Source organism: Eulemur rufifrons, chromosome 8 (assembly GCF_041146395.1).
Source record: "Eulemur rufifrons isolate Redbay chromosome 8, OSU_ERuf_1, whole genome shotgun sequence".
Lineage (NCBI taxonomy): Eukaryota > Metazoa > Chordata > Mammalia > Primates > Lemuridae > Eulemur > Eulemur rufifrons.
In genome coordinates this window covers 5,516,068-5,540,398 of record NC_090990.1, presented here as the reverse complement: position 1 = coordinate 5,540,398, position 24,331 = coordinate 5,516,068, and the positions used below count along the sequence as shown (strand labels likewise).

General features: G+C 53.3%; 1 protein-coding gene across 1 annotated transcript in view; it reads left to right on the top strand.

Annotated features, from left to right (window-relative positions):
* Positions 1–24,331, top strand: part of CTNNBIP1 (catenin beta interacting protein 1) — a 48,608-nt gene that overhangs the window by 21,760 nt on the left and 2,517 nt on the right. The window contains exons 2-4 of the mRNA XM_069477318.1: positions 1,006–1,090; positions 5,999–6,119; positions 6,796–6,886. Of these exons, the coding sequence (XP_069333419.1) occupies positions 6,024–6,119; positions 6,796–6,886 (187 nt within the window). The 5' untranslated portion in view covers positions 1,006–1,090; positions 5,999–6,023. The remainder of the gene's footprint in view (positions 1–1,005; positions 1,091–5,998; positions 6,120–6,795; positions 6,887–24,331) is intronic.

Sequence of the window (24,331 nt, the reverse complement as noted above, 5' to 3'; positions counted from 1 at the left end):
CGGAGGTTTAGAGCAATGTCTGACTTCAGGGGAGGCTTTTGAAATCCTGCTTTCTCTGGAAAGCACGTTTTCCTCAGCCCCTTGGGTCAGCGAGCAGCTTTCTTTGCAGAAGTCGTTGAAGACAGTGGGTTTCCGAGCTGTCCTTGGTCCTGCACCTCCCTCAGAACCGGTTTCTGAGAGTGCTATCCTAAGACTTCTCCTCAGCGCAGGGCTGAGAGCTGGAGCCCAGTTATATGCCAGGTGCTCTAGGGGACACAGAGGCCTGTGGTCCGTGTGCCCCAGCGGAGGAGGTGGCCCGGGCAGGGAAGGCTCCTGCTCAGTGAGCCTGTACTTGTGACCCAATGCTGAGACCGAGTGTGGGAAGCACAAGGAGAGGCCGTGTTCTCTGATTCCTGGCTGAGGCATGGTGGGGGCAAGCACACATGAGCCAGGCTCATGGGTCTGTGAGTAAGGCATGACTGTGCCGTATGTGTGCGTGTGACATATGTCTGTGTTAGTAGTGTTTACACATATGACTGCAGATGTCTGCCAAGCACACAGACAAACGTAAATGCACTGAGTGCGAGGGAGGCAGACTGCCAAGCTACCTGTGCCTTGCTTGTCGTGTTAGCTTTGGTGGGTGGGACGTCATCTTGTACATGTTTGGGACTTGCCCGTCAGCTGTCCCAGAGTGATTCATTCTGGTCCACGATGTCTCGGAGCACAGGCTCTCAATTAGACTTGGTGACTTACCCAAGGGGAGGAGGTGTGTGGTGTCAAGTGGTCTGACCTGCTTCTGCCGGAAGTGACAGGCCAGCAGAGCTGCAGTCAGCACCTCGTCCAGAGGTGTTGGTGCAGGTTCCCTGGGCTCGCCAGACACACAGGTATTTCTGGACTGCGCCAGAGCCCAGCTCCGTGAGCTTCCCGCCAGCAGTTGTGAATCCCTCAGCTGGGCGTGTGCTCTGGCTCTGACTCTGCAGCCGCTGGGGCCCGGCTCCTCCCATGACCTGTGTTCTGTCTCCACAGGGCGGCACCTTCCTATTTCTCGCCGGCCACAGCCCTCCCCTCTCAGTTGAACACCTGTTTGCCTGAAGTTAATTTCCAGAAGCAGGTAAGGACTCAAGGGAAGGGTGCTGGTAATGTGGCCGTAGCATAGTGTTGGGTGGGGCTTAGGGGTGGTCTTGGACACGACTCTCAAGGGCTGACCATGAAGTTAACTCATCTCTTTACCTTTCACCGTTGACCCTAACAGTGCTCATTTCTCGAGCTATGCGGGTTCCTATGGCGAATGTTGTGGTACTGCTGATTTCTTTTAAGCTAAGACATGTGCAGACTCTGAATTAATGTTTTATATAAACTCTATGAATCACACGATTCTATGGCATTGTATTTTTGTGCAGTGTAAACATCGTGAAAACGTAAATGTATATTTTTAAATGGAAGCATTTACAATTTATCACAGTGTGTTTAAAAATGGACAAAACGAAAGACAAGTGCTGTAACCCAGGGCTGGAGGTGGCTTGTATACCTAAAGGACCCACCTGGCTGCCTGGCCCAGCCTGAGCTTATTTGATATTTTCCTAGCAGGTGCAAGACCACTGTGGGTATAAGTGGATATTCTAACTTAAATAAATGTGTGTGTTCAAACATTAGCTTCAAGTTTATAAATAAAATGAGTGCAGGTGCTTGTGTTTGTATTTGGGGCCACTTGTGCTCGTCAGAGGGAGGCCAGCTTTCACAGCTCTGTATCAGAATGGGTTGTGTTTCCTAGACAGAGACCCTCCCAGCCTCTGATTGGACAGGTAGTACTCAGCAGTCTCGGTCTCTGGGTCCCTCCTGCACTACCTCCTAATTCTTCCAAAGTGAGGCCAACTTCTGAAAGCTGGAAGTCATGTGGTGGAGATTAGGTTCCTGCAGAGGCTGGGCAGGAGTGTAGCACCTGAGGGCGCTTCTTACAGATGCCCTCGGGTGTCTCCCCGAGGACGCATGTGGCCTTTGAAGCCAGGGCTAGTTCCGTCTTTGTGTGAGTGCTTCACAGTGGTCGGGAGCCACTTCCTCGCTGTCCTTTCCTGGCCAGTTACGCTTCCTTCACCAGAGAGGCAGGCCCGGGGCCAACAGCAGAGCGTGTGTGTGTGTGTGTGTGTGTGTGTGTATATACACATGCATGCACACATGTACCCTCGTGTGGCAAGAGTGCATCTCCGTATCTGGAGTGAACATATGTACTTCGGGGTCTCTTCATTGTATTTGCCCCAATCAGATGTCATTTTTCTGGAATGGTACCCACTTTTCACATAACATGTGTTTGTCTACTGCGTAATATGTAACTATAGACCTGTTGCCTCATTATTCATTGGGCTAGTTGATAGTTGCCTGTTGTTTCTTTCCGTTTTCACTTTTTTTGGCTCATCTCTGACTTGGGCAGCTCACACTGAGAAATTTTCTTAGGGTTTGGAGTGGAAGAGCTGCCCCTTTTAAGTGGTGGGATGTTTACGGGAATAGCCAAGAGACCATAACTGAGAAGCATTGTCACTTTTGGTTCTTACGTCCAAGAACAGGATGAATAATTATTGTGTCTAAATTAGTTGCAGTTTGAGCTTATGTAATTTAAACATTTTAACGGAGACCAGTTCTTGATCCCTACAGAGGAGACTGAAAATTCTCAAGTGAAGTTAATCTGATGCTTGTCAGAAGAGTGATGAAAATTTAATAGCACCTTTGCTTGTGTAGGCAACAAACCCAAGCATACTTTAATGAAATTGTAGCACACCAGAGACTGAAATGTCTGTGTTGTTTGGGTTGATTATGATTTATCCTTTTCAATTACTAATTTTGTTCACATTGACACCTTTACTGCAGGTCAGGACAGAATCAGGTGAACCAGGCGTGATGTTTCTCGTCCACTTGGGTTGGAGTGTGAAGGGCGGGGACAGTTGCCCCTGGCCACATTCTGCCCTGGATCCAGCCCTGGGCGTCCCCTCTCTGTCAGGCAGCAGGCGGAATCAGCTCTGGCTGGAGCTCCAAGGATACTAGATGACCAGGACTTTTTGAGATGACAAGTCAGGAGTTTTTCCCAGAAGGAAGAAGAGTCAGCTTCAGAAATGGTCTCTGCCAGGGGCGCGTGTTGAAATGGGAGTAGCCTGGCTCTTGAGACCCTTGCAGGTACCAGTGACAACCCAGGCCCTTGGTCGGGCAGTTGTAAGCCCACAGTAAGCACAGTGTGAGGTGTCCTGGGGACAGAGAGGCTGCAACACCAAAGATGACGGGACGGCACCAGTCTGTATGGGGTGTGCAGGGTAGGATTGTTGGACAGAACAAAATCCAGTAAAATAGGCCCCATGTAAAATGCTTCTGTGCTGCAGAATGGACGCTCCTCCAGTAAGCCCCTACTGTGTACCACTGGGTCCTGGGGACATGGCAGCAAAAACCAGACACCAGCCCTCTGCGTGAATAGACCTTGCCTTGAGACCCGGGACTGAAGCGTGGTTTGCGGTGGTAGGATTGGAATAAGGATGGCCAGAGCAGGGGTGACCGATTCACACAATGGCCAAGCCTGGCATGCTGGCACCAGGTGGTCAGGAGCTCTCCATGAGCCTGCTGGGGGTGGGCAGGGTGCGGACTGCAACTCTGGTGCTTTGTGTGTGGTGACACCTAGTGGCCATCCTGTGTATTCCACCCTGTCTTTCACCAGGACAGAGCAGACTGAAACTAGCCCTTGGACCCAGGACAGCATTGGAGGATTTTTACTCCTGAAAGCCCTGTCAGCTTGAAGGCTTTATGGATGGAACATTTCAGATGTTCTTTGGCGAGCCCAATAGCCCAAGGCATACTACTTTGAAAATCAGAGTCCTTTGGAAAAGCCAAATTTGTTTATGGGAGACTGGGTTAGGTACTTTGGTCTCTTTTAACACAGTGACATTTGGCCCTAAATGGATGTGGATATTGTAAAGAGGGAGAGGCTCAGACACCACAGGCTGTCTGGCTGTTGGGTTCAGCCAGGCTCCTGCCAGGTGCTAGGCTCTGGGAGGACAGGGGTGAGCAAAGCACGTGGGGGAGGGAGAGAGACAGTAAGAAAGTACGCCAGCAGGGCGCTTTCAGAATGCAGGGCCAGTGAGCCAGGGCCGCTGCTCAGTGATGCCGTGGGGAAGGCTTCCCTGGGAAGGCATCTTTAAGCCCCGACGAAGCAGCCAGTTTCAGGCTGAGGGGGCACCCAGTGCCAAGGCTGCCAAGGGGAAAAAGCTTCTCGGCATGTTCTAGAAACAGACCTGGCACCAGGAAGGCAGAGCAAGGGGAGGAGGGAGAAGAGGGTGCTGATCATGGGGGGCTTTGCAGGGTCCTGGTAAGGACTGTGAAGTGTATTCTCAGGTAGGTTTAAGCAGGGAGTTATCTGTTCTGGTTTTTTTTTTTTTTTTTTCCATTCTGGCTACTGTATAAAGAAAAGGACAAGGAAGGAAGTGGGGGTCACGGGGAAGGCCATGTAGTAGCCAGTACCCAGGTGGAGAGGTGGAGACCATACTGTCTGCACTCAAGGCCAGGGGCAGGGTTCACGCCGCAGGGTGTGTGGAGTGCAGCCCAGTGGAAGGAAGTGAGTGCGGGTCCACGTGAAAAGTGAAACCCCAGAAGGGAGCCCCCCGCCCCCGCTCAGCTGTGCAGGAAGTTAGGGCTGTCCATGTCCTGGGTACATCCGGCCCAGGGGAATGTGGGGGGAGCCTCTCATCGGAGATTGCTCTCATGGTGGGTTACTTCTCCTTCCCAGCCCCTGGCCACTAACCAGGCCCTTTTGGGAGCCCCAGAGGAGGTGGAAGGGGAGCAGGTGGCAGAGTGAGGGAGTTGGGGCTCTAGGGTGGAAAGGAAGGCTCTGGACAGACACCTGCACCGTGTCACGCACACAGCTGCTGCGTGAGCCCTGCCAGCCAGGCTCTCAGCCTGTTGTGTAGACTTGTACGGCCAGGGCCCTGTTAGCTTATGGGACGTGAGCGGTTGATAAATACCTACAGGAGGAAGGCTGCTGCCCAGGCTCAGGCACTTTCCGAGTCCACCCTTTGCTTGGAGAGCCACCCTGCCCGGGAGAGCCTGCTGGTCCAGGGCTCGCTGACCCTGGAGGGATGGACGGTGCGATGAGTGTCCTTGGCCCAGCAGCCCGGTTCCCTGGTTCTCCCAGCGCAGCTCCTTGGCACCAGGGCTGATAAGGCTCCACCCCACCAGCTGCTGCGTTATTTCTGACTCATCCAGGAGTTACCCGTGTGTAACCCAAGCCCCTCTACGCCCGGCCTCCTCTCCTCCGGCTCCTCCAGGAGGGAGGAAACTCCGGACTTCTCTCCTGGGGACTTTCAGCAGGTCAGGTCTCTGTTCCCCCTGGACACAGCTACTCACCTTCCCAGCTGCCCTCAGGATCCCTCTGGCACGTGGGGTGGGTTTTTGAGGGTGGCAGCAGCAAGCTCCACAGCCCTGGGCCAGCCTCTCCCCATCGAGGGACTCCTTGGAGCCCAGCCCAGGAGTGGGCCTCAAACTCATCAGGGGCTTTCGCTGAGGGAGCTGTCTTGGTGTCTGGGGGCTGGGCACTGATCTCACAGGTTCTCGAGCCAAGGGCTGCCTCCATTTCTGTCACTTTTGCTGCGTGTCGAAGTTGTTTGCTTTGAAAACCTGGGACACTTGGGGCTTCATGCACCACACAGCCTGGGCTTGTTGCAGGAGGCTAGCTGCGGGTGGCTGGCAGGTAGAGCTGGCTAGCAGATCTGAGTCAGCTCAGCCTCTCTGGGCCTGACAGCTCCATGCACAGCAGCAGTAGGCAAGCGGGCCAGCCCCTGCAGTGCCCGCTCTGGAACAGAGCTGCCCAGTCCCTGGGACCAGCAGGGCAGGGGAGGAACCCGGCAACTTGCCACCTGCTCCACGCTCTCAGAAATGAGCCTGCGGTGGAAAGGGGCTCCTAGGGAAGGGTGTGGGTCACCCAGTGGGTGTCAGTGTCCCAGTAGATCCCATCTTGACTGCTCCCCGCTCGATGCCACATCTCACCCTGCAGGAGTCCCCAGAGCTGGGCCAGGGGGATGAACCGCGAGGGAGCTCCCGGGAAGAGTCCGGAGGAGATGTACATTCAGCAGAAGGTCCGGGTGCTGCTCATGCTGAGGAAGATGGGATCAAACGTGAGTGTCGAGCGGCAGGCCCCAGGGAGAGCAGAGGGGACTGCAGCCACCTCCTTAGGAGCCGTGGTCTGAGGAGGGGGCTGTTGGGCCTGTGGCTGGGCTCCGTGGCCATGTGGTCACTTCAGGCCTCCAAGGCACAGAGCCCAGCACGTCCAGTTCTGGGGGCACTGCTGGGCCATCTTCCCACCCCCATGCCTTGCTGGGGCTGGGTGTGGGAGCGTCTGGAGACCCTGGCCTTCCTTTCCTGGCCCTGCTTCCTGACCCCCAAGAGTGTTCTCTTGGCAGGCAACCGAGCAGGCCTGCACGGAGGGGCAGCAGGCAAGCTGGTTCGGGAGATTTCTCAAAAAGAGAGGCAGGGCTGCGGAATTGCCCGTTGTCTTTCCAGGCAGGACCTGTGTTTCACCAGCCCTGCACTAGACTAGACTCTGACCTCAGATTCCTTCCGCGTGGCAAGGCCTGTGGGCCCCATGGACTGAGTTTCAGGGGTGGGAGCTGGTGGGAGGGGGGTGTGCTTGCTCTGGAACCGAAGGGATCGAATCTCAGGAACAGAAGCCGGGGGAGCAGAGGAGGCACCACCCAGGGATCAAATGGGCTTGGGCAGGTGCCTCTGGGAATGCTGGTGCCTTTCGGGGAGCAGGTGCCTGCTGCCCCTCACCGCGGCTCTCTCCCCCTGCAGCTGACGGCCAGTGAGGAGGAGTTCCTGCGCACCTATGCAGGCGTGGTCAACAGCCAGCTCAGCCAGCTGCCACCGCACTCCATTGACCAGGGTGAGTTGAGGGCCAAGCGGCTGGCCAAGCCCTTCCCAGGGCACTGAGTTGCAGTTCTTCAGAGAGTATAGCTGGGTGAGCCGTGAGGCTCAGGGCAGACCAGGAGGGGCCGAAGCTCCCTCCCACCACAGAGCTGAGCCCGGGAGCCTCCAGGGCCTGCTGCCCGATCCCATCTCCTTCCCCCAGTGGGAGCCAAGGACCCCACGAGGCAGATGGTGGGATCCCTGTCTAGGCCTAGAGGAGGCAAGAAATGGAGGTGTCTGGGGGCCCCTGTAACTTCAGAGGCTACGCTTGTTGCATTTCCTTAACCTTCAACCTGACCCCTGCCCACCTAGTACCCTGTCCAGGGAGAGTGAAACTCTTCTATGTGCTAGGACAGTGCCGTCACTGTTGGCCTGGGCACAGGCCACACTGCGGCTGGTGTGGTCCTGGCTGTGGCCAGAAGGGATGCCCCAAAGGCCTGGATGTCTTTTTTGAGTGATCACAATCAATCATCATAGTAACATGTAACATTTGAGTGTTTGTTGTGTAGCAGGCACTGATTTCATTTCGTTGTGGATAGCTACTATTTGTATTAATTCATCTTAATAAGCAAGGACACTGGGTTCAGGAGCAATAAGGTGCGTCGCCATACAGCAAGTTACTGGGGAGGACCAGCATGCAAACCTGCAGCTTGCCAGACAGCTCTGCGTGCCTTGGCCGCTTAGCAAGGCTCTCCCTCTCTGGAAGGCTTAACCTGACACTGAGGCCCAGAATTCTGACCAGCATCACCAGAGTCCTTTCCTTTTATTCTGTTTATGCTTCGCTGGACTTACTGGCCACGAAATATTGCAACCCGTGGCATGTCCAGACGTGCGAGGGCTCTCAGAAGCAGAATGCGGGTTGTTGCATCGCTAGCCAGCCCTTGTTCTCCAGGGTATCTTGGGGCTCTGCCCTGGTGCAGGGGCCAGTTCCCAAGCTCTGATGCTGGGTGTGACCTGGCTTGTGCACCCAACTCAGCAGAAATCTAGGACACGCCAGGGACAGAAGTTTACCTGCACAGGCTGCCTGGGTGTGCCTGCCATGCGTGCCCAGGCAATACGCGACAGCCTGTTCCGTGTAACACCTGCCTGCCCCCTCCCTAGATCTCTTGTGAGAGGTCTCCGCTCCCAGGGCAGATGTTGGTTTCTAGCATGGGGCCCTGTCCTCTGACTCCTGAACCAGGTCTAACTGAAACCCTCAGCTCTTATTCCCTAGGGACTCACCTTCCTCCCACTTGGGCTTTTTTTTTTTTTTTTTTGGAGACAGAGTCTTGCTCTCTTGCCCGGGCTAGAGTGCCATGGTGTCAGCCTAGCTCACAGCAACCTCAAACTCCTGGGCTCAAGCCATCCTACTGCCTCAGCCTCCCAACTAGCTGGGACTACAGGCATGCGCCACCATGCCCAGCTAATTTTTTCTATATATATTTTAGTTGTCCAGCTAATTTCTTTCTATTTTCAGTAGAGACGGGGTCTCGCTCTTGCTCAGGCTGGTCTCGAACTCCTGACCTCTAGCGATCCACCCGCCTCGGCCTCCCAGAGTGCTAGGATTACAGGCGTGAGCCTGGCCTGGAATGCTTTAAATGGATAAAAGCAAAATAAGTTGTAGAACCATGTGTCAGTATAGAAAACAACACATACCCCCGCCCCCCACTCCCCACACTCACACATACTGTATATGTGTATAGGAAAAAAAGCTGATGGAATTATTCCAGGCTGTCAATAGCACATTTTATCAGAGGTGGGACTATATGAGGGACTTTCACTCTCTTAAGACACACATTTTTATAAGGCTAATTTTTTAACACTGTACATACATTTCTTTGTAATAAGGGGAAGTTTAAAAAATATTTTTAAGAGACTGTATCTTACTTAGCTGAACCAGTAGTTGAGATTAAAAAGTAGCTGTGTCAAGTTGTTGAAGACGGTCACAGTGACCTCAGCTGTTTACCTGGCCCCAATACTGCTGGCACATAGGCATCAGCTGTGGGCTGGGGGGTGTGACCCACCTGGCAGGCCCTAGAGTCGGGGCCCTCCTGGGCAGGTGGGGTCCACAGACACTTCTGTCTCTCGGGAGGGGTCCCTGGAGCTGAGCTTGGAGCCAAGGAAGGATCTGGGGAAGAATTGTTGGGAAGCGGGCAGCCAGAGTGGTTCTCCCCTGCTGGGGAGCCCTGTGGGCTGCCCCCCTCCTCTGCATGGTTACCTCTGACCTGGCTGCCAAGGCCTGAGCCGCGTGGGGAGACCCCTGCTGCAGGAGGCCCTGAGGATTCTGTGGACTGAGAGTGGAAGAGGTGAGGGGCAACTGTGCCTGGAGGCGCTTCACAAGCTCTTACTTTCTGTATGAGCCTCAAGACACCACGCACGCGCGCACACACACATACACACGCGCGCACACACACACACACACACACACCCCAGCAGCAACACAACCACAGTCAGTCCAGTGTGAGGGCAGGACTCTGCACATCTGCCTGAGCAGTGGGGCCAGGTGGATCTCAGCTAAAATTCTCACCTGTCCACCTCATCTGTTAGCAGTGCTGACCGCAGCTGATGCTGCAGGTGTCCTGCTAATACAGGCAAAAGCCCTGGCCTGCTGCCTCCAGGCCTGGGGCAGGGTGCAGGGACCTGGTGCCGTCTGGAGGCCTGGCGTGAACACTGCTGCCCACTAGGTGGCACTGTCCTTCAGCAGATGCCCCAGGCTGCTCTGCCCCAGGCGGTCCCTGAGCCAGAGAGGACTCCAGCGGACTCTCCCACGGAACAGCGCCCCACATCGCTCCCCCGTCCAGGGCTGGAGAGGTCTGCTACCTGGGGCACTGCTCCCCTCCCTGAGACCCAGGGAGAGACCCTGGGAGGCCACAGTGGGCTCCTCCACCTGCTGCAGCCACACCCAGGGCCCACCCTCTGCTTCTTCCCTCCATGCACATCTGTCAAGTGTGTGCTGGGGCCCAGGCAGGTTCTGGGGACCCCAGGGTGGGCCTGCACCTTAGGGGCTTACCAGGAGGTTCCAGCAGAGGCCCCAGTACTGAGCAGTGGACCCTACTAGTTCCCAGCTTGCCTGGCCTCTGCTGAGCTGAGACTGTCGATGAATGACAGCCTCCTTTCCCTCCCTGTCCTCTGTGACCCTGCACTGCCCCCCGTTTTCTTTCTTCCTCTTAATCACACTGGCATCCTCCAGGGCCATTCTCTCTCTCCTCTGCCCAGACCCCTCTCCTGACCCTCAGAACCTTCATGTGTGACTCTCAACTGAGCAGCTTGCCAGACACCCCGTGCTCACAGATCCAGATTCATCACCCCTCCCCGTCCTAGAACCCTTTCCTCCACCTGGATCCTGTGTTCTGACAATGCACCAGCAAATACCTAGTGTTCCGAGGACTCACCCTGAGTCCTCTTCCCCAGGGATTTGGTTAGTCCTTTACACCTGCGGTTCCCAGCCCCCAGGCCGCAACCCTGAATTGATCCGTGGCCGTTTAGGAACTGGGCTGCGCATCACTGCCTGAACTCCACCCCTCCCACCTCCCCCCAACCTCGTCCGTGGAAAATTATCTTCCATGAAACTTAGGAACCCAGTGCACAGCGGAAGTGAGTGGCAGGTGAGCAAGCGAAGCTTCATTATAGCCACTCCCCATCGCTTACATCACTGCCTGAGCTCTGCCTCCCACCTTCCACCCCCCCAGCCCCAAATGGGGACATTACTTTAGTCTCTCTTGCCTTATTTAGCACTTCTAAGATCTGCCCTGTCTCTCCCCCCTGTTCAGAGCCCCCATCGTCATCTGAGCCCCCCGTGTTAATTCTTATCTCAATTGCCGTGACTCACTCCTACCTGGCATCTCGACTTCTCCTCTTGCCCCCTCTGGTCCACCCTCCACCTCTAGAGTAGCTTTTGAAGGCTCAGAGTGGCATCAGCAGGTCTCCCCCCAGCTCAAAATCTTTCAGTGGCTTCCTGCAGTCTTGAGGATAAGATCCAGCCCCTTAATACGATGAGCAGGACCCCCTGCCCACCCACAAGACCACGGCCTCACTCGTACCATAAAGGGCCACAGAGAATAGCATCAGCTCTTGACTCAGGCTGCGTGTCCACACCTTTCTGCCTCTGCACGTGCTTCTTGGCCACCAGGAACCCAGCCTTGACCCCCCCGCCCCCACTTCCCTCCCTATCTCCTGCATCCTGGGCCGGGCCCTCCTGTCACAATTGTGTGCACCTTGGCTGGCTGCTCCCCATGCTGTCTCCTGGTCTGTCTGTTGGCCAGACTCTGAGCCCCTCAAGCTTGGGACTGTGGCTTCCATCTTCATATTCGAACAGCTGGGCCCCTTGAGCCCTCAGTGCATGCCTGGGCAAGTGAACGCACTGGGCTCTGGTCTGGGAGCCTGTGGTCTGCCGGAAAGGCAGCGGGTTCTCTGAGCATGGTCTCCAGGTCCCAAAGGGTAGCTGAGCAGACCTGACAGTTGGGAGGACTTGGCTTTGAACCAGAGGAAATCCATACTTCTCAGGAAGGTCACCTCGCTGAGAAAGGCCAGCTGCCCAGTGTGGGGACAGCTTCCCGGAGCAGGCTCTGTGGAGTGCTGAGTCCGTGCCTTTCTCGCGGCCAGTGCTGCTGCCTTTAGAGTGTGTATTGATTGTTTTTCCTGGTGGTGCAGTAAAGCTCAGTCATTGCAGAAAACTGGAGAAAGGTAGAAACAGCAGAGAAGTTTAAAGGATTGATTGAATCCAATTACATAGCATAAAAACCATGACCCTTGTTAAATTTCCTGTCACCGTTTTTTTTTTCAAGACAGAGTCTAACTCTGTCCCCTGGGCTAGAGTGCTGTGACATCATCATAGCTTGCTGCAACCTCAAACTCCTGGGCTCAAGTGATCCTCCTGCCTCAGCCTCCTGAATAGCTGGGACTACAGGCGTGCATCACCACGCCCGGCTAGTTTTTTCTATTCTTTATAGAGATGGGGTCTCACTCTTGCTCAGGCTGGTGATGTAAGTGATCCTGGCCCTAAGCAATCCTCCCACCTCGGCCTCCCAGAGTATTAGGATTACAGCCGTGAGCCACTGTGCCCGGCCAGCATTTTTTGTTTTTGAGACAGGGTCTCACTGCGTTGCCCAGGCTTGTCTCGAACTCCTGGGCTCAAGCAATCCTCTGGCCTCAGCCTCCCAAGTAGCTGGGAATACAGGTGGGTGCCTTTTAAAAATATGCGTATATCTCTATCACCAAGTTGGGACTATACAGTATAAACATTTTAACATACAGTATACCCATTTTAACACCCATTTTTTTTACTTACGATAATTTTACTGTGCTCTTAATGTTTTTCAAGAAAACGTTTTAGTGATTGCGTAATATGTAGGCATATATCTGTGCCATGATTTATCGACCAGTCCCTTCCTGTTGGACATTCATTTCTCATTTTCACCATTAGTCATAAAATAATGACAAACACTCATCAAGCCAAGATTGTTTGCCAAATGACACACAGTGTTATTGCAGTGAATCCTCACCGAAGCCCTGTGAAGTAGGTCAAGTAGAGAAAACAGGCTCAGAGAGGTTAAAGAGCTCAAGGCCATAGAGCCAGTCAGTGTGAGCCCAGGGTGTGGCGAACACTGAACATTGTTGCATATAAATCTTCATCATTTATTGTAAGATAAATTCTAGGAGTGACTTCCTGGCCTTGTGCATTTATTTGTAAGCAGGACAGTGTTTACCTGGGGAACGGGTGCATTTAGGCTGCTGGGGGGTATTTCGGAAGGCGGCAGAGCAAATGGGAAAGAGCTTTCTGCTACCTTTTTGTCCTGGGCCCTCCGCCCAGGCGTCTTTGAACGTGCAGGTTCTTTGAGAGCTTGGATCTCTTCCTGCCTGAGCATCACACCAGGGCTGGGGTGCAGCAAGTGCCAATGCCAGGCCCCAATGGCGCTTTGCAAAGGCCGCCCTGTAGCCAGCTGCCTGCAGAACTGTCATCCTCATGCAAGGCCTTGGACCGGACCTTACTGAGGTGTTCTGGGGCTGTGAGGGACCCCACCTAGACATGGCTCATTTCGTCAAGGAAGCTCCTTGTCCCTTCACTGCCTGGGGGCCTCCCGGAGTGCCCTGGGCTGCTTCTGCCTTTCTTCTCGCCTCTGGGAGCTGAGTGCTGGGCATGGCGATTCCTCAGGCCTGTTCCAGCCTCCGTCAGGTCACACTCTTTTTCCAAGAGACTTTCCAGGGAAGGTTCCCCCATCTGTGGCCAGCTGGGCTTTCTCAGGGCTCTGCTGACTTTCCCCTTTGGAAGCTGAGGCTGCTGGTTCAGGGTATGCTGCCAGGGAACCCGAAATAGGTCACTTGGTCTCAGGGTTACACTGGGAGCCTTGTTAAAATAGCTGTGGTCACGGCAGGGAGCCAGGCTCCACGGAAGCGTCCTCCCCTTTGCACAGCGCTTCACGGCGGACACAGCCTCCGCTCAACTGCCCCTTGATCCCCTCCACAGCCCTGCGGGCAGGGGTGCTGGCACAGCCGTCTCCATTTCACAGCCCAGTGTGGAAAGTGCTTTCTGGAATCCTCCCCCGCAGCCTTCCAGCCTCTCCTTTCACTTCCTGCATGAAGCCCTCTTGACCTCTGCCAGGGTCAGCAGATGCCCTGAGCTCCTGCCAATCTTTCTTCTGTGGAGCCTCGTGGGGCCAGGGTCTGTGCTGTGGTCATGGCCTCACGTTTCAGCCCCCAGTCCAGCTTCTGGCTCAGAGCAGGTGTTTGCTGGGCTAACGCGTAGCCTGAGCGCCTCCCGCTGCGTCCCATGCTGCTCGGACGACCTGCTGGGTTCCCACATCCCCTCTCTCCCCACGTGTGGCTTCGAGGCCTCTCCCAGAGGCTCCGGGCGATAACAGTCTCTGCGCTGAAATTACGGCCAGGCCCAGGGAGAGTTCTGGTCTATGGGATGGGAAGCTAATCTTTTTAAACTTTAATCAACACTTACATGAGAATTACCTGTAACCCAATAACAAAATTGGAACCAAAAGTCACCTATATATTGAATCAAACAAATCAACCAGGAGGATTTGGTACATAAATTGTGTCACGGAGAAAGGAAGAAATCCCAAGACAGTCTGCGGAATGTGCTGGAACGCAGGCAGCCGCTCCGTCAGCATTCTGGCCCAGGCTCTGTGAAGGGCTGCCCCGACCCTTCTGCGCCCAGCGTAAGGGGCTCTGTTGTTCAGAGCTGAGAACAGAAGCCCAGCAGGCCGCACAGAAGCCCCTCGTATGACTCGACGTTAACCTCCTGACACCCTGGTAAGAAGCGGACCCTGTCGTGGAGGAGGCACTGAGGGCCCCTCGGTCCCGAGGCAGGAGAGTTGCACTCGCATTAGCTCATTGTCACTGTGCGTTGTGCACTTTGCCACGAGGCGGCCTTGGCCTCGGCCTCGGGCTGCTGGTCCAGCAGGGCAAACAGACGCATGAACTAAGGCATAAAGAGCTCTGGACACAGATCCAAGTGTGACTGATTCTAAGGGAGGGGACACCACCTAGGAAGCCACAGAGAAAAGGATTTGTTTACACTGGGCCTGAAAGAATGCGTGGCAGTGTGTGCATAGACAGGTGGAGAAAGAAGAATGGTTTTGGGCTTCTCTTTCCAAATGCTGACCAAGAAGGGACAGCGGTGCAGGTGGGATAGCCTATGGTGTCAGGTTCTCAGAGTGTCCCCAGGCTGCACACCGGATCACCGAGGGTGCTGGGTAATAACACAGACTCACGGGCCCCGCCTGGCAGTCAGAATGGCTGCTGGACAAGCCTGCAGATCCGCATTTTAAACAGGCCCCCAAGGTGATGCGATTCTGATGCCCACTGAAGTTTGAGAATATGCCAGGACTTTAGATGCAGACTTGGTCACCTCTGTCCCTTCTCGGCACAATCAAGCTCCCTGGTCTAGGAGAGCTGACATTTTGGGGAACCAAAGAATTCAAGTGAGGAGAATTTGAACGAGTACCTCACCTGGGAAAACATACCACAAAGGTTGTGTGTGTATGTGTGTGTGTGTTTGTGTCTTGGGGATGGGAGGGTGAGAACAGGGCCAGGGAGGTGGGTGTGGGGAAGTGCCTCTGGGATTAGAACAGAGTGGGTCTAGTGGAGCCCCAGGTTGTGACCCCCATGAGATGTTGTTTCTGAGGATTGTGCTGTGGATGTTATCTTATGGCCAGCTGGGTCAGTGGGATAGATGCTGTTCACGCTTTGCAGATGAGTGAACTGAGGCTGGAGGTGCAGAGACTTCCCACAGGATACACAGCTAGTCAGGGTCAGACCCAGGTTCTAGCTGCTGGGTCTGGCTACCGGGGTACACCAAGCCTGGGGAGGCCCTTCAGCTGCCTCCTGAGCTCTCGATGGCTGGCCCAGGAGGTCCGACGCCTCTGCCAGGAGATGGCTTGGCGGCTCGGAGTCCCAGCCCTGTGCAAACAGTGCTGGGCGACGTGGCCCTGCCTCCCAGCGGCCTCTTGTGCCTGTGGTGGTGGTTGTCAGCCCAGAGGCCGCTAGGTGCCACCGAGCCTGGTGCTGCTTTGGCTGTTGAGGCCTTGGTGGATCAGCGGCCTCTGTCCCCATAGCAACCAGAATGTCGTACTGTCTCAGGGTAAAAGCCATCCCCTGGGAACTCTGGGGCATCAGAGCCGAGATGTATTCAACACTCAGCCCCGGCTGCTAAGAACAGGACTTGCCACCCAGCAGGTCTTGGTTTGTTTGGGAGGAGGCCCAGTCTGGGGTGGCACTGAGCCTTATTCCCTTTGGAAACTCTTCCCTTTGGAGGAACATCTGGGCCCTGTTTTTCCAGGCAGCATTTCCCCAGAGCTGTAGCTAAGCCATTGCAGTTTGGGTAGCCAGGTGGCAGTCGCCAGGTGGTATTGACAGCGAGGTAATGAGCTCATGGGGAGGAGAAGGTACCGCAACCAAAATCATATGGCCAGAGAAGGGGATAGGGCATCCAGCATGGGAATCGCCCTGGACGCTTGGGGATATGTGGTCATGTTTCTTCTTTGGCCTGGTCTGCTGTGTGCGTCGAGGATGGGCCCTGGCTTGGCAAGTGGCAGTCCCTGGACAATTTTGAAGCATTTAGCCAGAGCTAACTCCCTACACTCATGGTGACTTGCAAAGGGGGTTTCCTCCATCAGCCATGGTAATTTGGAGACTCTGGGGTTTCAGGGTTGTATTTGAGTTTCCAGACTCTACTGGCTTACCCTCATTAGCAGTGTGTAAGCCCCTTAGTTCAGGAGGCCAGAATGGGTGACACTGTTCTGGTAAGTTCCAGTAGCAAGGGGTCCTGCAGGATGGTGGGGCAGAGCTCGGTCACGGGGGGCTGGGCTCACAGGAGCCCCGGCTCCTAATTGGATGGTGAGAGAGTGTCCATCTGTGGTTGCTGCCACTCCTGGGAGTCCCCTGTTTTCTCCAGTGACATAGTACAGTGCCCTGCCTGATCCGTGGGGCTTTGACGGCCTGTACGTTGGGAGTTGAGCCAGGCTTTTTGTACCCCCATCAATTTTGGGGGTAGGGTTTGCTCTCAGGTCTGTTTTCTTTCTCCCTGGCCACTTTTGAGCACTCAGCTCTGAGCAGGACTTTGCAGGATCCCAGAGCTTGAAAAGTTCTTGGGGTGGGAGGTCAGCTTGCCCCTCTTGCACCCAGGTGCTTTGGTGGAATGGAGGCTGTGCAAGCAGAGCCCACCCGCGTCCGATGGTCTAGTGAGGCAGCTGGAGGGGGAGCAGTGTCCACAGATCAGTGCCACGGGCCTGTGTCTGCTACATTTCACCCATGCGGCCCGGAACTGGCCTGTTCCCTGGTATGCAAACTAAGGACTTCTAAGCTTCTCCAGAATTTCCTAGAAGAAGACAAAGGGCTCCCTGGGATTTGCCCAGCCAGGTCTGTGAAATGCCCTGGCATCATGGATCAGCCTTCAGGGCTTCAGCCTCTCCACGCTCCTCTTCTTTGTTCTTTTCCATCCACTCCCACTGACCCAACTGTGATCCCACATGGCCAACAGGGGCATACTCTGGCAGTTCAGGAAATGCATCGAACTGCCTTGTGAACTCAGGAAAGGACCTTTGAAGGACTTCACCTTAGAGCCTCAAATAGCAAGAGTGATTCTCAGCAGACTTTGGGGCCTTTCTCCGAACTGCACGGCTCCCTGTAGTGGGTTGGATTGGCCTGGGGGAGTGCTGGATGGAGCCCAAGCTGGGCTTCCAACTCTGCTGGTACGAATCCATTGTCTGTCTCTCGCCCCCAGTCAGGGGCCAGCTTCCCTTTTCTAAGCTCCTGCATATTTGTCATTTTTTTCTCCCTAGTCACTTGACTAGGCTCTGTTAAAGGGGCAAAGCTGGCACTGGGCGTGGGATGGGAGGGCCTGCTGGGGCCCTGGCCTGGTTCAGAGAGCTGCGCTTTTGCCAGCACGTTGGCCCTGCGTTCCAAGGCAGGTGAGCCTCGGGGCTGGTGAGCAGAAGGTGGGGTGGGGGTCGGGGCTCAGGGGAGGGCAGGAAGTAGGGACACGGTGGGTGCAGGGGTCAGGCATCAGGGGCCAGGGCTCCTCCAGGTTGGTGCTCCAAGTTCCATGTCGAATTCTTTCCAAGGCGACTGTGTGCTGCTTTGGCAGTGTTTTTTAGTCCTGGGTCTTAGTTCCATTCTGAGGGGGGCAGGTGGATTGGACAGTCTCTGCCAGGAGTCCTGCCCAGCCTCCGTGCTCTGGGTGACTGGGGCAGGTCAGTGATCTCCCTTCTAAGAAGAAATGACAAAGTGCCGAGATGTGGTGAAGGCCTGGGCTTTGGAGTCTGAGTCTGGGTCCTCCTCCTGCCTCTGTTTTGCTGAGCTGCTTTGTCTGTCTGAGCTTCAGCTTCCTTGCCTATATAATGAGGATTCAGCTGTGTCCCAGGAGCTCTCCCAGGTGCTGCAAATGTGTAAGTGAACAGGACAAAGTCCCTGATCACGTGAGAGATACGTTCCAGTGGGGAGATGACAGTCAGATCAGTGTATAATTATGGGGAGCACAGAGGTGCTGCAGAGAACCTCAGAAGCAGACACAGAAGCTGCAAGCAGGGAGGGCCTCCACGAAGTGCAAGAACTGTGATGGGTGAACTTGGATAAGAGCATCAAGGCAAAGGAAACAGCCAGTGCAAAGGTCCTGAGGTGCAAGTGACGTGTGCCTGAAGGACAGCCAGAGGCCCACATTGCTGGAGCCGTGAGTGGGGGAGGTGCGTAAAGGGAGGTAAAGAGACAGCCAGAGGCCAGCGCGTGTGGATCTTGCAGGCCTCGGTGAGGTGCTGTGCGTTTTTGTCGAGTATGATGGGAAATCTTACAGTAGAAAGCCTCCGAGGGGATTCGAGCAAAGGTATGGCAGGAGCTGACTTACGTTTCTAAAAACTTCCCTCTGGCTGCTGTGTGGAGAATGGTCCATCGGGGCCAGCTGGGGAGTTCAGGGACTCAGGAGTCCAGTGACGGGGAGCAGTGGCCTGGACCAGGGCAGTGTTGGCAGCAGTGGTGATGCGTTCAGCATTCATCTTACAGTAGAGTCAGCGGGACTTGCTGACTCGTGTGTGGAGTGTGTGTGACAGAGGGGGATCTGGAAGACCCCGGGGCTTCTGGCCTGAGCAGCCAGAGGATGGAGGAGCTGTCCGCGGAGATGGGGCAGGCTGTGGAGCTGGCTTGGCAGCTGCACCATCTGACATTCCCACTGTTGCTCCATGTCCTTGCCAACACTTGCTATTGTATCGCCCGTCTTTTTGAGATGTGTGAGATGTGTCTCATTGTGGTTTTGATTTGTATTTCCATAATGACTGATGATGTTGAGTATCTTTTCATGTGCTTATTGGCTATTTATATATCTTCTTTTTATTGATACATAATAGATATACATTGTCTATCTTCTTTGGAGATATGCCTATTCAAGTTCTTTGCCCATTTTTTAAAATTGGATTTTTTTATTTTTTTACTATTGAGTTGTAAGAGTTCTTTATGTATTCTGGATAACAGTCCCTTACCAGATGTATGATTTGCAAAAATTTCCTCCCATTCTGTGGGTTGTCTTTTCACTTTCTTGATGGTATCCTTTGAAGCACAAAAGTTTTTAATCTTGATAAAGTCTATTTTTTTCTTTTGTTGCTTATGCTTTAGGTGTCATATCTAAGAAACCACTTCTTAGCCCAAAGTCATGAAGATTTAGTTCTGTGTTTTCTTCTAAGATGTTTATAACTTTATCTCTTATATTTAGGTCATCGATCCATTGTGAGTTAAGTTTGTATAGGCTTTGAGGTAAGGATCCAATTTCCTCCTTTGTGTGTGACTATCCAGCTGTCCCAGCACCCACACGCTTAGTTCTGTCCCATTGAATTGCCGTGGCCTTCTTGTCTGAAGCCAACTGACCGTAAATGGGAGGGTTTATTCCTGAACTCTCTTTTCTCTTCCACTGGTCTACATGTCTATCCGTGTGCCAGTCCCGCCAAGTCTTGTCTACTGTAGGACCTTTGCGGTCAGTTTTGGAATCAGGAAATGTGAGTCTACCTTTGTTCTCCTTTTTCAAGACAGTTTTGGCTATTCTGGGTCCCTTGTGTTGCCATGTGAATGTTAGGATCAGCTCATCAATTTCTGCAAAAAAGGCAGCTGGTATTTTGATAGGAATTGTGTTGAATTTCTTTCAGTTATATTTTATATTTTTCAGAGTATAAATTTTGCCCTTTGTTAAATTTATTCCTATTTTATTAATGCCATTGTAAATGGAATTATTTTCCTTTTTAAATGTAAATTTCTTAATTTCACTTTCAGATTGTTCATTGTTAGTGCATAGACAGACAACTGATTTTTGTATATTGATCTTGTATCCTGCAACTTTTGCTCGTTTATTAGTTCTAATAGTTTTTTAGTGTATTCCTTAGGATTTTCTACATACAAGATATATCATTTACAAATAGAGATAGTTTTACTTCTTCCTTTCCACTCTGGATGCCTTTTATTTCTTTTTCTTACCTAATTGCCCTGAAATGAACCATCAAGACAATATCGAATAGAAATGGTGAAAGTGTACATCCTTTCCTGTTCTTAATCTTGGTAGGGAGAGCTTTCACCATTAAAAATAATAATAGCTGTGGGGTTTTCATAGGTGTCCTATGTCAGGCTGAGGAAGTTCCCCAGGTCCTCTGTTGTTCATTTTTAATTAGAGAGGGGATCTCCCTGTGTTGCCCAGACTGATCTCGAACTCACGCAATCCTCCTGTGTCAGCTTCCCAAGTAGCTGGGACTGCAGGCACACACCACCGTGCCTGGCGGAAGTTCCCGTCTATTGCTAGTTTGTTGGGTGTTTTTATCATGAAAAGATGTTGAATTTTGTCAGATGCATTTTCTATGTATTAAGGTGATTATATGGCTTTTATTCTGGTGATATGGTATATTACATTAATTGATTTTTAGATGTTAAACCAACCTTGCATTCCTGGAATAAATCTTACTTGATTAGGGTACATAATCGTTTTTATCTGTTGCAGTATTCAATTTGCTAGCATTTTGTTGGCATTTTTGCATTTATTCATAAGAGATTCTTGTCTATAGTTTTCTTTTCTTGTGATGTTGTCATCTGGTTTTGGCTTTTTTTTTTTTTTTTTACGTTTCCAGTTAACAGTATGGTTTTGGCTATCTAACTATCTATCTATATATATTTTGGTTTTTTCTTTTTTTTCTTTCTTTTTTTTTTTTTTTTTTTTTTTGATTACAGAGTCTCACTCTGTTGCCCGGGCTGGAGTGCCATGGCATCAGCCTAGCTCACAGCAACCTCAAATTCCTGGGCTCAAGCAATCCTCCTGCCTCAACCTCCTGAGTAGTTGGGACTGCAAGCATGTGCCACCATGCCTGGCTAATTTTTCTGTATATATTTTTAGCTGTCCATATAATTTCTATTTTAGTAGAGACGGGGTCTCACTCTTGCTCAGGCAGGTCTCGAACTCCTGAGCTCAAACAATCCACCCACCTCGGCCTCCCAGAGTGCTAGGATTACAGGCGTGAGCCACCGCGCCTGGCCTTTTTTTTTCTGAGACAGGGTCTCATTCTGTTGCCCAGGCTAGAGTGCAGTGTCTGCATCACAGCTCACTGCAACTTGAAACTCTTGGGCTCAAGCGATCCTCTTGCCTCAGCGTCCCAAGCAGCTGGGACTACAAGCATGTGCCACCATACCCAGCTAATTTTTCTATTTTTTGTAGATACGGGGTCTCACTCTCACTCAGGCTGGTCTTGAACTAGCCTCAAGTGATCCTCCTGCCTTGGCCTCCCAATGTGCTAGGATTACAGGTGTGAGCCACCACACCCAGCCTATCTTTATCTTTCAATGTGTTAGAGAGTGTGTAACAGGGGAGACTGATCAACCCCTCCCCTCCTGTGCTCATCAGCATCTGGTGGGAAGGGACAAATAGAAGCTCTGAGCCCAAGTTCTGACAGTGTCAGGAGAGGTACCAAGGGGGAGGACAAAGCCTCATCTGTGAAATGGGATAGGCGACCTGGCTGGCGGCTCAGGGGCAGTGGGTTGGGCTGCTGTCATCTTTGCTGTGCCATCTTTGCAGTAGGGCACCTAAAGGAGCCACCATATGCAAGCCTTCAAAGGAGAAGGAGAGACCTCAGGAATCAACCTCTGAGGTCCCTCCTGGCCCTAAAACTGTAGTTCTAAGGAATAGAATCATGATATCTAACTGAGCAGCTCACCTTCCCTATTCGGTAACTGGCCCAAATTTCATAGAGAAGAGGGAAAACCAGCGTCCTTTCCTAGAGGCCTGTCAGGTTCATGGCCAGACCTCACTGAACAATGAGTACCTGGCCAACCAATGATAAGGATGGGTCAGGCCAGGCAAGGTGGCTCACAGCTTAATCCCAGCACTTTGGGAGGCCAAGGCAGGAGTATCGCTTGAGGCCAGGAGTTCGAGACCAGCCTGAGCAAAAGTGAGACCCTGTCTCTGCTAAAAAAAAAGTAAAAAGAAATTAGCCAGACAACTAAAACCAGAAAAAATTAGCTGGGTGTGGTGGCACGTGCCTGTAATCCCAGCTACTCAGGAGGCTGAGGCGGGAGGATCGCTTGAGCCTAGGAGTTTGAGCTTTCTGTGAGCTAGGCTGATGCCACGGCACTCTAGCCTGGGCAACAGAGCAAGACTCTGTCTCAAAAAAAATAAATAAAAAAATAGAAAAATTACTCAGGTGTGGTGGTGTGCACCTGTAGTCCAGCTATTCAGGAGGCTGAGGCAGGAGAATCGCTTGAGCCCAGGAGGTTGAGGTTGCAGTGAGCTATAGTGAGCTATGATGATACCACTGCGCTCCAGCCTGAGCAACAGAGCCAGATCCTGTCTCAAAAAAACAAAAAGGATAGGTCAGAGAATGCTTCAGAAGAGCAGAGCCTGCCCCTCTTTGGCCCCAAAGGAGAGCAGATCCTTGTGGTGAGACCCAGAAAACGCAGCCCTTTACCGTAGGAGCAGAACAGGGCACAGGGTGGGTGGGCAGCAGCTCTGCAGGCCCTTTCTCCACCGGCCCAGCGGCATGGTGGGAGGTTCTATAAATGCTAGCTGTGGACTCCCCGCCTTCCCCACCCAGCCAGGAAGGGGGCGGCCAGCTGGTAGTGTGGGAGGGGTGGGGCTCTTGCAAATCCTTTACTTCAGGTGTCTTGTTAAATTGCCATCAAGTCCCTGTGTGACCTTGAGAAGGTTGCTTTCTTCCCGCTCTTAGAGCACAGGACACGTCCACACACCGGGCAGCCTTCGAGTTGCGTTGGGAGCCCTGGGTCTGGGCTCCTCCGAGGAGCCAATGGCCCGTTCCCTCTGCAGACTCCTCATTCCCTCCTGGGGCAGCCAGTGCTATTTTTGTGCCTGCAGCTCACTGCAGAGGCCCAAGGTCCCTGCGAGAAAGCCCACGAGGCAGGCGAGGAGAGATGCGAGTGGGCTGCCGCCGTGCATTGGCACCGAGGCATCTTCTGCCGACAACCCCCCTCACCGCCGCCCTCCAGCCCCCTCCTGATTAGCGAGCGGGGAAGCAGCACCCGGGAAAGTCGGCATCTGTTAGGTAACCAGCTCAGCTGCCATGCAGGGTGTGATGTAATCTTGGATTCCGTGGTTGCTAGGAAAATTCTCCCTGCAGTGATACTGCGTGGTCCTAGGACTGAGACGAGAACAGAATGTTCCTGAGAAGACAGGGGAAGGATTAGTAGGGCTTCCCGGGCAAAGAAGCCCCTTCCCAAGAAGCCAGACGACTTGCACTCCTTTTTAGAAGCTTATTTCCCTTTTCAGGAATAGAGGTTGTGCTGGTAAGGGCAGAACCCCATGGAGGCAGGGTGGGGTGGGGAGTGACAAGGCTGGTTCCCCTAGCAGCACCTTGGCACCCTCTTGCCACATTGAAGGCACATCTTGTGGTGTTGCATCCTGGTGGTTGGACCCTCCTGTGCCCCGTTCCTCACAGCTGGGAGCCACCTCTCTGGAGGAGCAGTGAGGAAGGAGGTCAGGTGGAGGTGCTGGTGAGGGGGAGACCCCCTGTGGTGTGGGCAAAGCCAGCCAACTCTATGCCAGACTCCGTTTCACATGCCAGGAGCCCCACTGTGCTCGCCCTTGGGTGGCCTTTCCTGTCTCTGCTGTTCCAATCCACCCCCTCCCGGGGAGAATTCCTGCAGCAGCACAGAGATGTCAGAAAGGCCACGGGCAGCCTGACTGTTATTGTTCAGGGCACAGCAAAGAACTGCCCTTTTAAAAAAAGGGAGAGAGCAGCAAGACCCAGGGACAGGCAGTCAGGTTGGGACCCTGAAGGTCACCTCCCTTGCCCTGCAGGGGCCGGCCGGCCACAGTCCACTCCTTCCGCCCCAAGCGGTGCTGGGGGAGGCAGGCCAGCATTCCTGGCTCTTTCCCTCCTCCCTGCTGCCTTTTCTGGCTGCTTGTGAGAGCCTGTCTTCTGGAAAACAAGACAAAGGAAGTGATTTCATGAGCACCTGGGCCAGAATCTCAAATTCAGGATTAAGAAAAATTATAATAAGGATGATGGGCATTGTCTGTCTCAGTCAGAGCCAGGCAGGCAGCAGGCTGGAAGTGGGCCCAGCCATGCTCCTTTGAACAGGTGCTGGGTTTAGGCAAAGGATAAGCTGTTGCAAAGAAGAATGACTATTAAAAATCATAATGAGCAAGACCTCCAAAGGGATCAAGACCTGAGTCTTGAGAAGAAAGAGGGAAACTCCCAAGGGTCCCCCAGCTTTGGCAACCTTGGAGCAAGGGAGGTGAGCAGAGCCAGGCCCTGCTCCAGGCCTGGAAGACCTGAGTCCTTGTCTTGGCTCACCGCTCGGCTGTATGGCCTTGAGCAAGCCTCAGCCCTGCAGCCATACCCCCTAGCCAGGCTTCAGGGAAGACCAGAGGAGAGGGGGACTTCCTCAGAAGCTCTTTGTCCTCAGAAAACACCACGATACTAGGGAGCTGATGCTCTAACCAGGGCCACAGCCTCCTCGCTTGTCC